Source organism: Acromyrmex echinatior, chromosome 1 (genome assembly GCF_024713525.1).
Source record: "Acromyrmex echinatior isolate Ae372 chromosome 1, ASM2471352v2, whole genome shotgun sequence".
Taxonomy (NCBI): Eukaryota; Metazoa; Arthropoda; class Insecta; order Hymenoptera; family Formicidae; genus Acromyrmex; species Acromyrmex echinatior.
The window spans coordinates 1706159-1725669 of NC_141852.1; the positions used below are offsets into that span (position 1 = coordinate 1706159).

The 19511-nt window shown below is 33.2% G+C and overlaps 2 protein-coding genes across 30 annotated transcripts in view; one reads left to right on the forward strand and one right to left on the reverse strand.

The window, feature by feature from the left end:
• The window catches only part of pHCl-1 (pH-sensitive chloride channel 1), a 673866-nt gene that overhangs the window by 493865 nt on the left and 160490 nt on the right, over nucleotides 1-19511 (forward strand). The window lies entirely within an intron of this gene.
• LOC147910802 (uncharacterized) lies at nucleotides 17134-17658 on the reverse strand. The gene has a single exon (XM_087407034.1). It carries the CDS (start codon nucleotides 17656-17658, stop codon nucleotides 17134-17136), a length of 525 nt encoding a protein of 174 aa, XP_087263160.1.

The following is a 19511-nucleotide window of genomic DNA, read 5'->3' on the forward strand; positions in this document are numbered from 1 at the left end:
TTTATTTACATTTTGCACACAAAAATTTGTGATGTGACTTTGCACAAATACAACATATATATTTTTTTCTTTGCAGCTTTCTCAAGATTTCTTCATTTATATAATTCTTTTATTTGTATTTTTTCCAGAGAGTGTGAGTGTATTTTCTTGAGTTTCAATCAATACTTCTCATAAGCTACGAAAGAATCGCGCGGATTGTGCCCACTGAAACATATTACTACTGGAATAAACGCTAGCGCTAGTTCCGACAGAGAATGTTTCAAATAGTTTTTTTGTCTTTTTCTAACTTATGCTTAGTTACGACTGCATATGGATAGTACCGTGTACTACACATGCGCAATTAAAATTGAGTATAAGTTAGAAAAGGACAAAGATACCTTGGGACGCTCTCCCTCGGATCATTCTTAACATAAGACTGCGCTTGTCTTAATAGTATTTCAGTATTATATTTTAGTGATTGTATCGCATCTTTATCGTTAACAATCAATCAATCAGTCTTCAAGGTACATTTGATAATATATATCATATCGACACTCGTGTTCAGGTGTTCAGTTACATAACTATTAATACGGAAATACTTGTATTTAATACACGATCATTTAAAAGAATTACTTTAAAAAGATAGAAAGAAGATGACTTACCCATAGTTAAATAGAATAGTTCAGCATGCTGTAAGTTTAAACAACATACCCGATAAAAATTTTTTATGCATAAATATATTATATATAAATATACATAAATATTCATAAACATGTATAATCATATATGAAATACATGTTCATATATCCCTCTTTCTTTTGAAAAGTAATTTTACAAAAGAAAGAGAGGAATGTATAAATCTATGTATGGACCTATTTCGTATATGATTATACATGTTTATAAATATTTATATATGTTTATACATGTTTATAAATATTTATCAGTGAAAAATGTAAAAAAGTCTATCAGAATCTACGTCAGCTGTTCGGATGCACAGAAAATTCTTTATTTTCGTGTGAATGTAACAAAACGAATAAAATAAACGTTTCAACCCTTCAATTCGGATCCTTATCAATATAAAATATAAATCGAAATTACGTAAATAACGCAAATTTCATGTTGATTCCCGACAATTTAGTTCGTTCTTCTTTATCCAAATGCCAAATTAGCTATATAATGAATAGCCCAATGATTATCAAAAATATTAACTTACACAATAATAATATAAAAACTTACATAAAGTAAAACCGAAGTAATATACATTGCGTCACTAACAAGTAAACGAAGGTGTCACTCATCGTTTTTAATGAAACTTTGCACATTTGTAGAACTTTGAAAAAAGTTGACACGTATTTTTTTTTATCGGCTATGGTCCACTCCGAAGAGTGAAAACTACCCCTTAAAGATATAAGCGATAGGTTTAACATATTAGGTGAAATAAGTTGAAAATTTTAAAAAGTAAAATATATTGGGGGATTTTTGGTGTCGCTGAAATTAAATCTTATGTCAAAAATATGAAATTCAAAATGGCTGACACAATATAGCGTCCAAATACATCAAAATTTTTATTATTTTTTATCAAAATGAGTAAATTTTAAGAATTCTTGTCATCACAAAATTCAAATTTCCGATTTTTGGGTCGATGATTTTAAATATAGTGTTAAAGATATTAAAATTTAAAATGGCGCTCAAGAAGACTCACTACCCCGAAAGATGAGAGGCAAGGGGACTCACTGGAAAAAAACACCCCGAAAGATGAGAATCTTGTATTAACACATTTTTTATGCAAAAATTATAAATTTTAATGTATATAGCTGCCAAATTGAGACCGCCATTTTAAATTTTAATATCTTTAACACTATATTTAAAATCATCGACTCAAAAATCGGAAATTTGAATTCTGTTACAAAAATTTTTAAAATTTACTCATTTTGATAAAAAATAATAAAAATTTTGATGTATCCGGACGCTATATTGTGTCAGCCATTTTGAATTTCATACTTTTGACATAAGATATATATACTTAGTTTCAGCGACCCCAAAAATCCCCTAATATATTTTACTTTTTAAAATTTTCAACCTATTATTTCACCTAATATGTTAAATCTATTCCTTATATCTTTAGTTCTCACTCTTCACAGTGGACTATGGCCGATAAAAAAATACGTGTCAAATTTTTTTCAAAGTTTTACAAATATGCAAAGTTTCATTAAAAACGGTGAGTGACATCTTCGTTTACTTGTTAGTGACGCAATGTATATGACTTCGGTTTTACTTTATGTAAGTTTTTATATTATTTATTGTATAAGTTAATATTTTTGATAATCTTTGGACTATTCATTACATAGCTAATTTGAGATTTGGATGAAAAAAAACAAACTAAATTGTTGGGAATCATCAACTTGGAATTTGCGTTACTTATGCAATTTCGATTTATATTTTATATTGATAAGAACCCGAATTGAAAAGTCGGAATGTTTATTTTATTTGTTTTGTTACATTCACATGAAAATAAAGAATTTTTTGTACATCCAAACAACTGTAGGCTCTGATGGGCTTTTTTACATTTTTCACTGATAAATTCTTTCGAGCCTCATTTTATATATTTGTTTATAAATATTTATGTATGTTTATACATATTTATATATATTCATGCAAAATTTTTTACCGGACACTGGCATAAATAGCGCGCTATTCCTTCGAAAGTGCTTATTATTTTCGAAAGGAGCTGCAATATGCATGTCTCTATCATTAAATTCTTATTTCAGTCGATTATGTCCCTTTCTCCCTTCGTCTCATCCTCTTTTTTTCCTCCATTTCTTTTCCTCCATTTCTTTTTCTCCATTTCTTTTTCTCCTTCTTTCTCTCTTCCCTTTCTTTTTCTTTCTCTCTCTCTTCTTTTCTACAAACATGTAATATTATTTAATATTAAGTAATATTTTATATATTTAAGTGCATTCTCTTAAAATACTAAATGTAATATTTTAATATCACAATATATAATAAATGTAATATTATATATATATATATATATATATATACAGGGTTGGCCATATTCGACGGAAATATGTTTTTTTTTTTAATCATGGGAAACATCGTTACTCGATCTAACATCTCTTTCCCATGATTGAAAAAAAAAAACATCTTTCCGTAGAATATGGTCAACCCTGTATATATATATATATATATATATATATATATATATTACTATAGATAAAAATAAATGCCTTTAATGGTATAGCTGGATCTTAAATGCTTGTAGTTAATAAATTCATAGACTTATACAAACATTTAAGATCCAGCTAGATCATCATAGATATTTATTCCTATTGATGCATTTTCACATGTACGACCGAATAAAATTCGATATTTAATAATATTTTACTGTTATTGTATAATTATATATGTATTAGGTGTTGGAATTAATTCGTAGCGTTTTTAATGAAAGAATGTTATTTATTTCACATGAGCATTAAAAAATACATTAATGAAAGTACTTCCCATCACTTGTAAAACGCTACGAATTAATTCCAACACCTAATATATTATATAATATTATATAATATTAAATAATATTCCTGAAATATTAATAGATATATGTGATTCTTAACAATATTATTTAATTATTAAAAAATAATGATATTTAATGTTATTATAATATTATACGAATAAAAAAGTAGAGTAATATTTTACAAATTATTAGGTGTTGGAATTAATTCGTAGCGTTTTACAAGTGATGGGAAGTACTTTCATTAATGTATTTTTTAATGCTCATGTGAAATAAATAACATTCTTTCATTAAAAACGCTACGAATTAATTCCAACACCTAATACAATAATATTTATTGTAAAATTATTAGATCAGTTCGGATTAAGATTGCATGTAAAGAATAAAAATAATTTTGGCGTGTAGTTGTAGAACTTGATGTACACATGAAATCATAACATTATTTAAGCATTAGAATCCAAAACTGACAGAAGTGTTGTTACTTATTGTGAATTCACATTGCAATCTTACAGGTATCTAATAATTAATGATTAAACTCTCGCATAGAGATAGGACTAAATTGAATAGAAAAGATTAAATTGAATAGAAAAAACTTCTACGATTTTAATTTTATTATTTTATAATTTTCGTAATAGTGAGTTATTAATTTATAAAAATAGACAATTTCGCTCAACCTTCAGCTAAATGCAAGCGCTCGACGAGATGAGAGACCGCTCAATGAGACATACGTATTTCGTCGCTAGTTCACTAAAAAGAACATTTTTTAAGTCTAAGTAATTTTTTTCTTGAATAGTTTCAATTAAACATTTCTTTACTTTAAGTAAATATTATTTATAACGTCATTGAGGGAAATAGACGCTGTTGCAGTACACTGAATAGTAATAGCGGAACAATTTTTCAGTACTGTCAGTATTGGCAGTGTATATCGGAACATCATCCTGCATTTACTAGTAAAGAAATGTTTATTTGAAATTATTCAAGAAAAAATTAGATTTAAAAAATTTTTTTTAATGGGAAGTTATTATTTACGAGCGACAATAGCTACGCACGATTCGTGTACGGCGTTGGATTTCCGCTTTGAGCTATGATTATATTCTCTGATTTATTTAATCAAAACAAAATCTATCAAATGAAACAAAAAGATATTTTTTCTCTTTTTTACCGATTCAAAAATCTTTTTCTAAGATTGTAGTATATGTATTAATACATGTCTGGAAAATGTTTAAGCTGAGAATGATTGAAAATTTCAAAATTGATATATTTTTTACCATTTCTTAGTGTAACATGGCGTCTCAACTGTCAAGTCAACATTTGCTTGATACGAAAGCTTTACAATCTGTATTTATGATATAATATTTCCCATACGTAGTTTACAGAATAACATTGAATTCTTTGAATTAGACTTAGACGCTTTATCGTGACGAATTTGTTATACAAATTACAAATGTAAACAAAGTATGAATACATGTACATGCATAAATAAAGTAATTTTGTGCATGTACATGTATTCGTAGCGGCGATCGTGGCACAGAGCATAGCGTAACTGTGTGACAGATGAAGATTCTATACTAAAGATCCAAGGTTTAAAACGATGCTTCTACTGTTTTACTCACTCGGTGAAAAATCTTCGAATTGGATTTACGGATTGCAAAAGTATTATTACATAAATTAAAGTGCGCACAAACAGGACCTCAGTTGTTCATTGGATTTCATGAGAAAATCGAAAAAAAGTTAAAAAATTCACATACTTTTGACTCGTATAGCTGTTACCTCAGATATATTTGCTTGTCATAAGTTTTAGAATCCATATTTTAAAAATAAGTATACAGTTGAGGTCACATTACCGGAACGAACGATATCGAGTTTATAGAACTAAGATTGAAAGTCTAGAAGAAAAGTATTTTCATCGAATGGAAAATACGTGTATACAGACGTTTTGTGAAGACTGAGAGCAAATTCCGTATAGCAAGCTTGCGATAGATGATGATTGCATGTTATTAGATAAAGACGTGTATATGCGTTTGAGTAAGACAGAATGATATATAATATAATATAAGATATGAATCAAAGATGTCATTATTGAGCGCTTTAGCATCGCCTTAAGGGAATCCTAAAGTAAAAGCTCGAAATTACCAGAGGTCGCGCTGGACTCCGTACATCGACATGTCATTTTATATTACCATAGCAATATCTCAACCTATACACGTGTCATACGGACGTGTCAAATTTGTATAACAAATTCGTCGCGATAAAGCGTCTAAGTCTAATTCAAACAACTCAACATTATTCTGTAAACTACGTGTCTGAGAAATATTATATCATAAATACAGATTGTAAAGCTTTCGTATCAAGCAAATGTTGTCACTTGACAGCTGAGACGCCATGTTACACTAAGAAATGGTAAAAAATAAATCAATTTTGAAATTTTCAATCATTCTCGGCTTAAACACTTTCCAGACATGTATTAATACATATACTATAATCCTAGAAAAGGATTTTTGAATCGGTAAAAAAGAGAAAAAATATTTTTTATACAAAAATATACATGCTTACGTGGTCAAACAGAAAGCTTATCTCATTAAATCCAAGAATGTCAAATTTTATTTGATCGGAAGGCAATGGTAAACCACCGAAAATATCTTTGCCATCGCCGTTTGGAATCGTCATTGAAAACTGTAGGTCCCACAAGTAGAATAAGTATAGAGATTCTAACCCACGGATTCAGCAACCAGCAGATGGCTCTAGTGTCGCGCGGGTAGGAAGGCCGAAGTCACAGCTGGGTTTGAGGAAGGGGGAAGCGCGTTATCAGAGTCCATGTTAGAGGGGAAGAGGGGATGTATTCCCTCTTTCACCCATTGCGTATCTTCTTTAAACTATTGTCCTCTCTTTTCTATCCATCGTAGGATGCAGTTATCTCTCTTCCACCCGTTGCAGTCCCATACTTATTATTTACGCTCTCTCTTCCTCCCGTTGAACTCTTTTTTCTTTTCTTCTTGCATATGACTTAATTAAATAGATATGGTATTTACGATTTTTAATGATATGACTTAGAAACTAATTATGACAATATATTTATGAATTTTTAATAATATAATTTTTAATAATAACATAAAAATGAAAATTTAATAATATAAATAAGTAACACTAATTATAATAATATTCTTTCTTTATAAATGTAATACAAATGGCGAAGCGCACTTTTTCATTGACAAATTCAATACTACGAAGACATAAAGAAGAAGTGGTGAAGATACTAAGGATAAAATAATTTTAGAAGAAAAGAATATATATTTTAACATACAATTATTTATCATGTAATGCAGAATGCACAATATAATACCAAAACCATAGAATATTAGTTCACATTCTATAATAGAATTTTTATTATAAATTTTGTTTCCTTCATTAAAGGATTTGCAGCATCACTTTTATTAATAATACAATTTTGTCTTAAAAATAAAATAATCGAATAAACATAAAATAATCAAATATTTCTTATTAACACCGTGCGTATATTGACTTAGTTCAGAATACATGTTCAACACATTGCTCAAGCTTAAATAAAAAAAAGCACAGTTGTTGGTTTCATGTACAAACATGTGTCATTTAATATTAACTTCACGTTATTTCTATCATATTTTAACAAATTCCACATTTAGATCTTGAATCGGTGATGATGATGGGACTGATGACTGTATTAATCGCTCGATATCACCAATCGCAATTTGCACACGAGATATAGATCCTACAACGATCCTAATGTCCAGAAATTTGTACGCTGTCGATATCAATGCATATTCCCTCATCAAGATACGAGGCATGTAGCGAGGTTTCGAAGATGTACTAGACGATGTTTGAGCAAATGCGCTTTAAAAAAAAGAAAACATGTAAATAGATTTTATAAAAATACATAACGTATAATATGTATAAACAAAATATTTTATAAAATTAAATGAACTTATTGTCCCTTGCACGCCTCATCCTGTTGAATTGGAATGTAATAGTTCATGGCTTGAGATATTTTATTTTCTCGGAAAACTTATAATTAGCAATAGCTGTTTGAACTCTGTTGAAGCTCTCTGAACGACTGATGCAATAACGTTGCCCGGAGCTCTTCTTTTAAACAGTGTTCCCTTCCACATTTTTTTTATAAACCCTAACTTGGAGGGGATTTTTTTTTTATATACAATACATTATACTTTGAAGAACAGTTGCAGCGTGGTCGAAGGATACCAAATTGACATACATCATAAGAATGCACTCTAATCGAATGATATCGAATCTCTTTTATATAAGGGATCGACACCAACGACAATAAAGTCTGTCTGCTCCCATTCTCTTTTCAAAAATAAATTTCGGGAAAAGAAAACAAAATATATTTAAAAAGGAATCTTATATTTTATTTTTTAAATTGATACATTTTTTTCAGGCATTGCGACCACCAGTATATTTTAAACACATTTTGTAACACACAATTCTTAACATATTTTCCACATCGTACAGTATTAGTAATATTCAGATTAGTAAAGAATCTATACCTTCGTAATCAGCATCCAGGATCTCAATGGTCAAGTCGTCACTATTGAGTATATCAGCCAGCTTATTCGTTTTTTAAATCCTTTGACGTATATGAGAGCCTTACTGTCATCATTCTCTTCCACACCAATTACAACCAAGCAATTGTAATCAGGCGTTTCACCATGCTGTACAGAATCATTCCGTCTTCCCATTGCAATCCATGGTGACAAGCACTCAGCCAAGAAGCGCAATCCTTTTCGGATTTTGTCAAGAAATTCCATGGCATGGGACATGTAAAAATGTTATGAAAATTCCCACACACACATGCACACTCATGAAACTCCAATTTTTATGTACCTTTTTCATATAAAAATGCGCGCGGGCATATGTGTGTGGGAGTAGGGGTGGTGGAAGTGAGGATGATGAGAGTGGTTAGCACTATTATTTAAAATCTCTTGATTTATTACAGAAACTTGCTTTTGAGACATTAATAAAATAAAACTTTAAACGGCTATAACAAAAAAACTAGTCATTTTCAAGCTTTGTGCCTATGGACACTTTTGATCAGTGAATCAAGAATTATAACATACTAAAATTTCAGCCAATTTCACCGAGGGCCAAAATCCCACGAAAGTGTGCGGGGTTTTTCCTTCCAACGATAAATCCTTATTCAAACAATCAAATTAAGCATGCATTAAAAAAATGTGTTTTCCTTATGTCATTGTGTTTAACGATATTTCAAAGAGATTTTAAATCAATTGCAGAGGTGACACACATATCCCTTTGTTATTGAATATTGTCACGCTTATTGAATGTAAGTAGACAAAAAATGAAGACTTACTTGCAATATTATTATTATACATTAAAGATTCTTTAAATTAATACTTTATAAATATGTAAGGTACGGTGTAATTTTTTATTATTGAATGCAAAAACGGTTATATCATGACATTTCTTAACGCGATCTGAGTTTCTTTCACTTAATCCAAAGAATTTGTTACGTCTATATTTTAACATTAATAAATTTCACATTAAATATATTACAGATATGATGCATCTTTAAATCGTAATAAAAAAAATGTAATTCTAAATATATGAGTAAATAAAATGCTAAAACGAATAATATGTTTCAATATTTCCGTGCAAACGTTCCCTACCGAAATGTAAGTTATTTTGAAGAATTCATTACTCGTGTAAATTTAATGTTAAAAACGTTACGAATTCTTTTTAAAAATTTCTGTATAAGAGATCAATATTGTTGATCAAAAATATTGTTGTTAAAAAATAAATACATTATTTCTTCGAACGCTCTCGCACGATCTATATTCACTGCTATAATACTAAATCATTATTTAATAATAACAATCATTTATTGTTATAATAGAATTAAAATTAAATTGCTGCAAAGTATAGTTCTGTCTCATTATTGCTTTTTAATAATAAACTCTCTACAACGGTAAATTCGTGACATTTGCTATAGTTTTTAAAATTTATTTCATATAATTATTAATTTAATTCTTTTTTCTTATACATTTATCTTATAATAATTAATTACTTTTTTAATTACAGGAAATATTAATTTTATTCATAAAAGATTTTTGTTTCTGGTGTAAAATGCTTATAAGTAAAGCTTCAACGAGAAATAACACACACTCTCTCACACACACACACACACACACACACACATACACACACACACACACACAGAGTGTGTGTTATTTCTCGTTGAAGCTGTGGGAATTTTCTCTCATAACATTTTTACATGTCCCATGCCATGGAATTTCTTGACAAAATCCGAAAAGGATTGCGCTTCTTGGCTGAGTGCTTGTCACCATGGATTGTAATGGGAAGACGGAATGATTCTGTACAGCATGGTGAAACGCCTGATTACAATTGCTTGGTTGTAATTGGTGTGGAAGAGAATGATGACAGTAAGGCTCTCATATACGTCAAAGGATTTAAAAAACGAATAAGCTGGCTGATATACTCAATAGTGACGACTTGACCATTGAGATCCTGGATGCTGATTACGAAGGTATAGATTCTTTACTAATCTGAATATTACTAATACTGTACGATGTGGAAAATATGTTAAGAATTGTGTGTTACAAAATGTGTTTAAAATATACTGGTGGTCGCAATGCCTGAAAAAAATGTATCAATTTAAAAAATAAAATATAAGATTCCTTTTTAAATATATTTTGTTTTCTTTTCCCGAAATTTATTTTTGAAAAGAGAATGGGAGCAGACAGACTTTATTGTCGTTGGTGTCGATCCCTTATATAAAAGAGATTCGATATCATTCGATTAGAGTGCATTCTTATGATGTATGTCAATTTGGTATCCTTCGACCACGCTGCAACTGTTCTTCAAAGTATAATGTATTGTATATAAAAAAAAAATCCCCTCCAAGTTAGGGTTTATAAAAAAAATGTGGAAGGGAACACTGTTTAAAAGAAGAGCTCCGGGCAACGTTATTGCATCAGTCGTTCAGAGAGCTTCAACAGAGTTCAAACAGCTATTGCTAATTATAAGTTTTCCGAGAAAATAAAATATCTCAAGCCATGAACTATTACATTCCAATTCAACAGGATGAGGCGTGCAAGAGACAATAAGTTCATTTAATTTTATAAAATATTTTGTTTATACATATTATACGTTATGTATTTTTATAAAATCTATTTACATGTTTTCTTTTTTTTAAAGCGCATTTGCTCAAACATCGTCTAGTACATCTTCGAAACCTCGCTACATGCCTCGTATCTTGATGAGGGAATATGCATTGATATCGACAGCGTACAAATTTCTGGACATTAGGATCGTTGTAGGATCTATATCTCGTGTGCAAATTGCGATTGGTGATATCGAGCGATTAATACAGTCATCAGTCCCATCATCATCACCGATTCAAGATCTAAATGTGGAATTTGTTAAAATATGATAGAAATAACGTGAAGTTAATATTAAATGACACATGTTTGTACATGAAACCAACAACTGTGCTTTTTTTATTTAAGCTTGAGCAATGTGTTGAACATGTATTCTGAACTAAGTCAATATACGCACGGTGTTAATAAGAAATATTTGATTATTTTATGTTTATTCGATTATTTTATTTTTAAGACAAAATTGTATTATTAATAAAAGCGATGCTGCAAATCCTTTAATGAAGGAAACAAAATTTATAATAAAAATTCTATTATAGAATGTGAACTAATATTCTATGGTTTTGGTATTATATTGTGCATTCTGCATTACATGATAAATAATTGTATGTTAAAATATATATTCTTTTCTTCTAAAATTATTTTATCCTTAGTATCTTCACCACTTCTTCTTTATGTCTTCGTAGTATTGAATTTGTCAATGAAAAAGTGCGCTTCGCCATTTGTATTACATTTATAAAGAAAGAATATTATTATAATTAGTGTTACTTATTTATATTATTAAATTTTCATTTTTATGTTATTATTAAAAATTATATTATTAAAAATTCATAAATATATTGTCATAATTAGTTTCTAAGTCATATCATTAAAAATCGTAAATACCATATCTATTTAATTAAGTCATATGCAAGAAGAAAAGAAAAAAGAGTTCAACGGGAGGAAGAGAGAGCGTAAATAATAAGTATGGGACTGCAACGGGTGGAAGAGAGATAACTGCATCCTACGATGGATAGAAAAGAGAGGACAATAGTTTAAAGAAGATACGCAATGGGTGAAAGAGGGAATACATCCCCTCTTCCCCTCTAACATGGACTCTGATAACGCGCTTCCCCCTTCCTCAAACCCAGCTGTGACTTCGGCCTTCCTACCCGCGCGACACTAGAGCCATCTGCTGGTTGCTGTATCCGTGGGTTAGAATCCCTATACTTATCCTATTCCCACATATCAATGGATATATGTACTCGCTTACACGCATGTGGCAAGCGTTTTAATGCCAAAATCTCTCCTTCCAAAGACCATATGGAATAGAAAAGATTGGAAGAAGCCTACATTCAGTGGATGAAATCAAGCTGATATATGTATAATATTACAGTGTATAATATTATATATTAGGTGTTGGAATTAATTCGTAGCGTTTTACAAGTGATGGGAAGTACTTTCATTAATGTATTTTTTAATGCTCATGTGAAATAAATAACATTCTTTCATTAAAAAACGCTACGAATTAATTCCAACACCTAATATATAATATTATAGTGTAATGTGCGTACATGTGTACGTACATTAGCACATGCATGAGCAGCAATAGCACATTAACCTGTGAGTTTTTGCGACTTGAATCCTAAGGTGCCCAAGGTCCTAAGGTGACAAGGGCGCTTGGGGCTGTGCCAAAATTTAAAAAATGAAAAATTAAGTTATTTGAACAAATACATCTGTAATTTTGCAGTTTTGTAAGAAATTGTTGAATATATAGCGATTAATAAAAATCGTCGATAAATAGCAACCATCGTTAACAATATACATATGTATGTACTTGGCATACGCACTTTTTTGTAATAATATTATAATTTATTAATGACAATTTTTCATTACGGTAATAATAACAGAGTTAGAAAAATCGCTTTTAAAAAATAATTCGTTACTATTACGCGATACTTACAGAAATATAATTTATTGAACCCTGCGACACAAAAGAAAAATTAATAGACTTTTATTTCCAAGCTTGCACACATTTTATGTTTAATATAAAAATATTATATATGTATCTGTAGTATATATATATATATATATATATATATATATATGTATATACAATTAAAAACTAGACCATTCCATATGGATACATCAATGCAATATAAAAAGCGTTACTTGCGATTAAAGTTAAATATTAAATATATCGTATATTTTATATGAAGTTTTTTCAGAAATGCAATATATCTCAGTTTAGATAACATATTTTGTAATGAGTTCTTTATAGGATTTAAGATACTTTTAATTGAATTTTAGAGAAATTACTAATATTTTAGATTATGAAAGTCCAGAAATAATCGGCACGCAGTCATATTTTTGAGATAAATTTATTAAAAATACATATACAGAGTTGTCACAGAAAACGAATTTTAAAATTCCCTGATTTTTCCAGGTTTTCCAGATAAAAATGGGAAATTTCCATGACCAATATAAAATATATAAAAATTTTAACATTGTAAAATACAAGGATCGGTTAAAAAGTTTTGAGCCTCAACATGAAGATGGCATTATTCGTCAAAACCATTCTGGTACTACAATCGTACATGTTTTACAAGATATCTGTGAAAATTTTAACCATTTTGGAAGCTTAGTTGTTGTATGACAGTCATTATTTATGCCAGTCGATGTTAGTATTTTTGTAAAAATAGAAACAATCGACGATCGCGATAACAAAAATTTACGAATTGCGGTTCGAAATAATTAACTATCCACCGTATTCAAATCTGATCCTATTTAAGAATGATCTTTTCCTATTTCCTAGACTCAAAGTTATACTCGGACATAGATTCTCTTCAAACAGAAACACTGATATCAACTGGCACAAATGACTCTCAAACAACTGAGCGTTCAAAATGGCAACAATTTTCACAGGTATCTTGCAAAACATGTACGATTATAGTATCAGAATGGTTTTGAGTAATGTCATTCATGTTGAGACTCATAACTTTTCAAACAATCCTTATACGTAAAAAATTTTGACATTTAGAATCAAGGATTGTAAGAAAAAGCTGATATTATTAAAAATGCAAAAGAAGCTTAGTAGCATAATAAAATTTTGGAGCCAAATTTGAGCCAACAAAAAATAAATTAATAAATGGAAAAAAGAAGTTTTGACGAAAAAGAGCGATTAAATAAAATTACTGAATAAAATATAAATTTTAATTATTTTTTAAAAATATAATAGTTTAAAACAGTGCTCGGAATTAGTTTCCCATTTCTGTAATTACATCGTAATTATAGTATTATAATAATTGTTTACTATATTATTGCTTATTATATTATTGTAGAATATACACATAATATGTTAATAATAAAAAATTTAAATATTAAAATAAAAATTATGTAGGAAAGAAAATATTTTAATGATATTTGCAGAAAGATATGCTCCCAGGATATTTTTTGTATCGCGACGCTCCTGGGGCACAGCGTCACGTGGGCTCGGCCGCCGAGTCTCGAGAGGTAGTGGGGGTCACTTCAGGAATCTGCCCGAAATGGGCAACTAATTCCGAGCACTGGTTTAAAGTACACGAGTTTTGAACGTATTAACGGCTATAAACGTCAGGTATAATATTTAAAAAATTATAAAAATTATTTAGAATAGGAGTAGTTTAAGAAAATTTCGAACAAAGTTCAAAATTCCAGCCTCTTTTATATTTTCCCCGGTTTTCCGGGAAAGTCAGTGGTAACCCTGATATAACGTACATTATTACGGCTGGTAGTTTTAATTCTGTTCCACTGGATAGATGTTGCCGACTAAAGGTGTTATTTTGTTTTCGTGACCACGTGTTGAACAAGAAGCGATCTAACAGTTTTGAAAAAGAGAGCAGTAGTATATACAGTGGAGGTTCTAACCCAGGTCCTCTGAGGGGGGGCGAGGGGCGCGCGGGATACTCATAGGCGCGGGGGAGTAGGCGCGGGGAGTACTGGTAGGCGCGGGGAAGAGAGGGGAGGCGCGGGAAGTCCCGGCGCTATCTGTGTTTACTGATATGATGAGTCCCAGCGCTATCAATGTTTACTGATATGATGATACGTATCGCCATTGTGGTATCACGTATTATTGGGACCGCCGCTACCCAACACCCCATCTCCGCAGACGCTGCCGCCATCGCCGCCACCTCACACCCCGTCGCAGGCACCAGTGCCACCACCGACGCAGGCACCAGTGCCACCACCGCCGCCGCGGACTCCGCATCCACCCTAAAGTGCATTTCGGGCCATCACCGCAGACCTCGCGTCTATCTCAAAAAATGCGTTTCAGACAGCCACTGCGGAGTCCACTCCCTAAATGCGTGGCAGTATTATAACGCGAACAAGAAATATTAAAGAATAAAAAGAAAGAAAAAAACTATATAATAAAAAAATATTCTTACTTTCTCCACACCCTCTCCCTCTCCATCCTCCTCCTCCTCCTCATTCTCGGCTGAATTCTTGGTCCTCTTCCTCTTCTTCTTCCTTCACCACCTCCTTTTCCTCCTCCTCCTCCTCATCTTCCGCTGAATTCTTATTCCTCTTCCTCTACAGTCTCATCGAGATTGTCGATGAGATGGTTGAATAATTGATCTACATGCAATTGAGTGAGATCAACTATGATATTATTCTGAATCTCCTCTAAGAAAGAGGAGGAGGAAGAGGAGGAGGAGGAGGCAGTCTCCTCAACTTTTTGTTCTTTTTGCATGTCATAGCTGCACAATAAAAAAATTATCACTTCACTTAATCATAGAAAATGTTCAATAATATTCTATCATTAACGCTAAATGATAGAATATTGTTGCACGTTGGGGAAAAAAAAATATCACTCACGCCTTAACACGTCTTGCGCGCGGACAATCAGGACTAAGACTGACGTTGAGAATCGATCTTCGCCGTTGAGAAGCGAGCCTGCCTAAGATCTATAGGGGGCAGTTGCATATAAAACACTTTAGATCATAAGTGCCGTCACGAAAAGTTATCGGTATATAGGCGCGTCGAGATATAGGATAAATGGATGGATGGATGGATAGACGGATGGGAAGTAAAGAAAGTACATATACTAGCTTGATCAAAAAGTTTCTGGAATTCATTCAGAAAATTCAAAATACAAGTTTATTCATCAAAAGATATTGTCCCCTTCAAAGTACTCTCCAGCGACTGCAATGCACTTATGCGCTTGATCCAGCTCTCGAAACATTTCTGGAACTCTATTATTGGTATAGCCATCAGAGCCGTCTTCGATTTTTCCATTACCTCCTTTCGGCTGTTAAAACGCGTTCCCCGCAGTGGTTTTTTGACTCGATCGAACAGAAAAAAATCGCAGGGAGCCATATCGGGTGAATTCGATGGCTGTTGGATGGTATTCGTTTTGTTCTTGACCAAAAATTCACGGATAATGATGGCACTGTGCGACGGTGCGTTATCATGGTGCAAAATCCACGAGTTGTTTACCCACAAATCCTTTCTTTTTTGGCGAATTGCTTCACGCAAATGTCTCATAACGCCCAAATAATACTCCTTATTAACTGTCTGACCTTCTGACAAAAATTCGTGATGTACAATACCGTTGTAATCCATGAAAACCGTGAGCATCGCTTTCTTTTTCGACTGAAAACGACGTGGTTTTTTTGGTCTTGGCTCATTTGGAGCTCTCCATTCACTCGCCTGATGTCTGGATTGCGTGTCGTACTCATAAACCCACGTCTCGTCTCCAGTAATGATGCGTTTGATGAATGTTGGGTCGGATTCAGTCTTGGAAATCATGTCTTTGGCGATGTCAACGCGGTCCCTTTTTTGCATGAAATTCAGTTCCTTCGGGACCAACTTTGCAGCAACACGGCGCAAACCCAAATCATTAACTACAATGTCCTGAACGGATCCATAAGCAATGTTTAAGTCCTCTGCCAGCTTTCTGATAGTTAATTTGCGGTTATTGGCCATCATTTCTCTCACTTTATCGATGTTTTCGTCGGTTTTCGATGTCGACGGCCTGCTACTGCGTTCGTTATCCTCGACGGATTCACGACCACTTCTGAAGCGTTCATGCCACTCGTAAACGGTTGTTTTCTTTAGAATATCACTGCCGAAACAGTTTTCCAACATTTCCAAGGTTTTCGCACCATTGAATTCATTTTTAACACAAAATTTAATACAAACTCGTTGTTGCAAATTCAACTCCATTTTTAAAACTGTAAAAAATCGGAAACACGCGCAGAGGTAGATGTACTCAAGACGGCGTAATTTTTACAAATGTCAAGCTATGGCGATAAAATTTGATGGAAATGTTAATGATAGATGTGGCAACCTAGCCAAAAAAAAGAACTCAAATCAGCTGATTCAGAGCATCACCTGGTGGTCTCTTCCGGAAACTTTTTGATCAAGCTGGTATATAATGATATGAACAAAAAAAATTTTTTATTCACATATTATTACATCATTTCTTTTTTTACGTATTAAAAACTAAAAAGCCAATAGCTCGCAATCGACGAGCTGATGTTTGTTAAAGATATCACTATCGCGTATAGCGTTTTTGGACGCGATGTTGGAGAATTGCGTATACTTGACATCAACCGTATCGACGAGTCGGGTTAGTCGTTCGAACGTTACATCGATATATTCGTCAAACTCAAACATATGTCGTAGCGTCGTTTCGGTTATCATCATGCGTACGGACGAAGCATTGAGACGTACGAGCGTAGCATCGTTCAGCATGCAAACGCTAACAGTTAGCGGTTCAGCACTTATAAAATTGTCCTTGTATTCGTTTCGCAGCATCTTGTAAACATTCCATCGCTGCTCATAGAGACCCTTCCACGTTTCGAGAGACAGCAGTTCATGTCCGCGATGATCTCCCAGGGCGATCTCCACGTAACTCGGTGGACCAACGTTGATTCCAATTTCCAAAAATTTGTAGCCCGTAGTCGTCAGATCGTAACATCTGCCCAATAAACGCATCTTGCGATGCTTCATGCTGTGTATATACATAATGTTAAAAACGTTTCTTTTGTGTATAGAATGTTAAAACTTACATGTTATTGCAGTTCTTCTTCGTACGATGCGTTGCTGTCTTCAGCGATGTACATTTTTTTTTTTCAACCGTTCACAAGCGAGTATCGCAAGACTAATTGCACCCGCGTAAATTGCGATATATATAAAACTTCTAGAATCGAAGAGGGGGTAACTCTCCCCTCTTTTTCTAAGAATTGCGAACCTGTCGCAACACGTTTTATCCAGTCTTTCTACGTTTTTTTATTTTTTTATTTTTTGTTCGCGAGTTTATCAATGCTTATACTTTATGATTTATATTTCGATGGCATCGATGACGTTGGTGATGAGCACGTTGGCAACTTTGACGCCTTTTCTCCAGGATATTCCCAATATCTGGCTTTTTCCTTCGAAGGCGGTGGACTTGGAGGACTTGGCGACAATGGACAGTACCCCTTTCGCTCGATTGATTTTCGACGTATATATTCTTTTATTCGGTCCATGTCTTAACGCTCGTAATTGAAGCTTACGATTGAATGAAAAAAGTCTAATACTGCCTATATACATTGCATATATGTACTGTCAGATCGGACATGTCGCGACACGTTTAACAGAAGTGTTGACGATTTTTGAATACATACATACGTACATATATACATACATACATATGTGTTCATACATATACGTTCATACATATCGTTCATACATATACGTTCATTCATACGAGTACATTATCACGTCAGGGTGCATGAGACCGGTTCTTTCGGTAGGCTAAACGGCAGGTCGTGCACGAATTGCAGACTATCTTTGTACATTATATTCTCATGCAGCATATGTCCACTTTGCACACATTAAAAAAAAACATAGAAAACTACGAGCGAGTGGAACGCGAACTGTTGGAACAGTGCGGCCAGGTCGCTACTATGGTGGAATGTTTCTCATGGCTGCAACGATGCAACGAATCCATCGAGCAGCTCGAAGAGCTTTGTCGTGCCAAACGTCCGCGCCTCACCATTGGATACAGACAATCCTCGCCGATGGCGAGGATCGCGCGACTCGCGGGTGCAAAGTTGGAATTGGAGCGACGTTTCGTGCACATTGGTGGCGAGTACGCGAGTGGCGAATACGCGAGTGGCGAACGATCTCTTGTCTGGCGAGAGATCGATGCCGCGTTTGAGAGTTATATATTGACAGGTGCGGTGATAAACTCTAATTACATCGAGCCGCGGCGGTTTTTAGAAAACGCTGGCGATGTAGTGCTCGAGCGAGTGCGAGACGCTGTAGAAAGACACGGCAATGTAAAAGTGAATACCGCGTTCAATGGCGAGTTTGCGACGAAGGATAAACGTGCTAATAAGAGCATAATTACAAAGAACAGCGAGATATATCGTTGCACCGATATGCACGAGTGGTATGAGCGACACGTCGTCGAGCCTATCCTATCATCGCGAAGAATTCCAGGAACGCGACAGCGAGTGAGCATTGTCGCGAATCCTCAATTTGATAGTGAATGTGAATAAACATAATCCAATGCACGCGGGATGTCATCGAAGTGCCACGAGAAATAGCGATGAAACGAGCGGTGATCAGTGTTTATTCGACGGACAATGCATGTTTCGCGTGGTCGGTGGTCGCCGCTCTATACCTCGCAGAAAGACATGTAAATCGGGAATCATCATACCCGCATTACACCGCAGTATTAAATCTCGCAGGTATCGAATTTCCAATGACATTAAAAGACATTCCGAAATTCGAACGGTTGAACGCGGTGTCGATCAACATCTACAGCATCGAAAATAGACAGGTCTTTCCTCTGTGGCTCATCAATGACAAGAAGGAGAAGCATGTCAATC

What these genes read in the sequence shown, in the direction of transcription:
- LOC147910802 (XM_087407034.1), bottom strand. Translation starts at nt 17,658, where the DNA reads ATGTATATACACAGCATGAAGCATCGCAAGATGCGTTTATTGGGCAGA.